Source organism: Medicago sativa, chromosome 7 (genome assembly GCF_051527215.1).
Source record: "Medicago sativa cultivar Bolivia chromosome 7, Bolivia_mono, whole genome shotgun sequence".
Taxonomy (NCBI): Eukaryota; Viridiplantae; Streptophyta; class Magnoliopsida; order Fabales; family Fabaceae; genus Medicago; species Medicago sativa.
This window is the reverse complement of record NC_140755.1, coordinates 91,302,356-91,305,370: the sequence shown is the minus strand read 5'-3', so window position 1 is coordinate 91,305,370 and position 3,015 is coordinate 91,302,356. Positions and strand designations below refer to the sequence as shown.

The following is a 3,015-nucleotide window of genomic DNA, read 5'->3' as shown; positions in this document are numbered from 1 at the left end:
TGAAGTAAATAACAATGACAACTAAAAATAAAACATCCAAAGTAACCATATTTAACCAAGAACAAATCTAGCACCCTAAATATATAGCAAATCGAAAATTAAAACAAAGAACAAAAATAAAGAGAGTAGAGGAACAAATACACCTAGATTGAATACTTAGTTCAATCTAAATTGAGTTACGTCTGAAGGAGAGAGCATCTCCCTAATCCACTATATGAACGAGTCACAAGAGAAGCAAAAAAGTTGCAAGAAATTAGCTTTATCATTAAATCTGAATTTCTACCCTTTATGTTCCTTTCTCTCAATCCTCAAAAAGACAAGAGAGAAAACTTTTGAATCCTTCCTCTAATGAAATCTCTTTATCTAAGGTGTTTAAAATGTGTTTCATAACCCTGCTTTCTCACTTAAAATATCTCAACACTTAGATCTTAAGTTTCCCTAAAAAATATCTCCTTTTAGTGCTATCAAACAATGAGGTAAAAAAAAAGTGTAATTATAATTAGAGTAAACTACCCCTCTTTTTAAGTCAACATTTCACCACAAAATTTAATCTCTTCCTTCTTAGCATTAGGCAACATGTGCTACAACTCTTGACAACACTTTGTTTTGGGAATTCCTACACACTCACAAACACGTGATAAACACAGCTATGGCACCAATTGGTGCCTTAACTAACTCGAACTTACTTTCCTAATTTATCCTAATTAATTTCCATAGCCACTTTATTAATATCCACATAGCGGGGACTTTGGTATGCAACAACGTTAATTTTTTTTAGAGTTTTCCCTCTATTTGAGTTCCACAAGGTTCGTGGAATTAATCTCTGCAATTGCAAAAGCGGAGGATACCAAATTTACACAAGACATAGATAATTCTCATTTCATTGAATTATTATATCAAAGTCACGTACAAGTGACAAATAAATGACTCGCACACTCTTGAAGCCAAAGTCTTTCTTACTTCTATGCAATGAGTTGGAGTACCGTTGTGCTATTTTTAATAGTAACAATAATTTTTGCATTAAAAGGAATTCTTACCTGGTATACAATTTTTTTTTTAGAGGTGCTTGGTATACAATTATTATTTAACCTACTTGTTTATTTATTCCAATTGCCATATTAATTTCTCTTGGTCAAGTGTATCTATATACAAGAATAAATAAAAAAGTAGTAATTGAAAATGTTGCGGCTATCATATATGAGGTACCCTATATACATATTAATTATTGAGAAACAGAAAAGACAAAAGCCAATAGCTAGATCCAATCATCAAACAAAATGGGTTTGGTTAATGCTATCTCTTAATTTTGTCACATAAGGATGTTAATTAATTAAGAATCTCATTTTCTAACAAATAAAAATTTGGTGATATAGTTTTATATGAAATAAAATAATTAACATGTAGGCCATTAAGGGAACCTTATGTAATTAAATATTCATCGTTCTAATAATCTTCCCTTTCCTCTTGTTTAATTCTTTTTTTGTCTATAAAGATGGTGATAAATGATTATGATTAGCACAAGAGAGCCAGAAACAACCAAAAATTCTTACGGCCATGATGACTGGTTCTGGTTCTCCTTGTGGAGCCTGCAAATTCTTGAGGAGGAAATGTGTTAGAGGTTGTGTTTTTGCACCTTACTTTTGCCATGAACAAGGTGCTACCCATTTTGCAGCTATTCATAAGGTCTTTGGTGCAAGTAATGTTTCAAAGCTCCTCGCACACCTCCCTGTGACTGATCGTTGTGAAGCTGCAGTCACAATCTCTTATGAAGCTCAAGCTAGACTTCAAGATCCAATTTATGGATGTGTTGCCCATATTTTTGCACTCCAGCAACAGGTTTGTTCATCTCTCGTGATCTTAAACTGAAAACCCTAGATGGTATACGCTTACATTTTTTTTCTTCATAATTGCAAAGAAGAATTTAAATTAATTAATTAATTAACAAGAGTATCAAGGGTACTCCAGTTTATATATAAAAAAGAGTCTACAACGACCAAAAAATCAATATTAAGACCTAATACAATCAACATGACATAAACACCATGTCGATCTGTAAGACTTGGCACATATTTGGACTGTATAAATATATTTGATAAAATCACGATGGCATCGAGGTTTTGTTTAAGATTCAAAGTGTAGTTTTTGCCAAATTCGCGCAGTTAATACAATTGGTGTATTATTGATGCACTGGTTTGAGTTTGTAATAAAATTTTGGCTATTAAAGAAAAAAATACATAAGCACTGTGTTGATCTATGCAGTGGTCAATTTACTAATAAATGCATTTTCTTCTTCCTGATCTTTGTAGGTAGTCAATTTACAAGCACAGCTAGCTTTTCTGAGAGAACAAGCAGCTCAAAGGTGTCTCAATGCCCCAAATTCTGAAAACCCTAATGAGAAGAACTTTGGAAAACCTACTAATATTCTCCCTCAAGATCTTCAAAGTTGGTTCCAGATGGAAAATTCCAACATGTGTTCTCAATTTCTTCCCGATTTCTCTTCTTCCACTAATCTCTCATCAACAACACAATATTATAATGGGACTACCACTACTCTCATGGATCTAAACCCTATTGGAAACTATGAAAATTCAGGAACCCTATTGGAAGAAAGCATCTCATCATTTTCTACCTTTGATGAGCGATGTAATAATTCAATGTCCTTTGACAACATGCAAAGACAGTGGACCTATCAGTAAGTGGCTAATTTGGTTAACTTACGGTTGAGTAAGCTCTATGAAAGATCAAATCAGTCTATGTGAAAGAATTGGTGAAGAAGACTGTATCAATTTTCATCTGTTGCTATATATATCTCTCTGTTAGTATAATTTATAAATAAGCTTAGAAAGCCTAGATGTGTTCGTACATATAATTGGAATGAAAATCTACCCAATTAGCTAGTGTTTGTTTAATCTGATTCTAGTGTAATATATATTGGCATTTATTAGAATAATAAAGTGTAACTCTTGGAGATAAAACAATAGTTTTGTATGAGAAATTTTGGGGTTTGTTTATAGA

At 32.5% G+C, this 3,015-nt stretch overlaps 1 protein-coding gene across 1 annotated transcript; it reads left to right on the top strand.

The window, feature by feature from the left end:
• Positions 1-1,504: 1,504 nt before the first annotated feature.
• Positions 1,505-3,015, top strand: LOC146910183 (LOB domain-containing protein 29-like). The gene is made up of 2 exons (XM_085724255.1): positions 1,505-1,836; positions 2,307-3,015. The coding sequence occupies exons 1-2, from the start codon at positions 1,555-1,557 to the stop codon at positions 2,694-2,696; spliced, it is 672 nt and encodes a 223-aa protein (XP_085580381.1). The 5' UTR covers positions 1,505-1,554; the 3' UTR covers positions 2,697-3,015.

What these genes read in the sequence shown, in the direction of transcription:
- LOC146910183 (XM_085724255.1), top strand. Translation starts at nt 1,555, where the DNA reads ATGATGACTGGTTCTGGTTCTCCTTGTGGAGCCTGCAAATTCTTGAGG. An exon ending in TTTTTGCACTCCAGCAACAG is followed by an intron (nt 1,837 to 2,306) that starts GTTTGTTCATCT and finishes TGATCTTTGTAG; the next exon opens with GTAGTCAATTTACAAGCACA.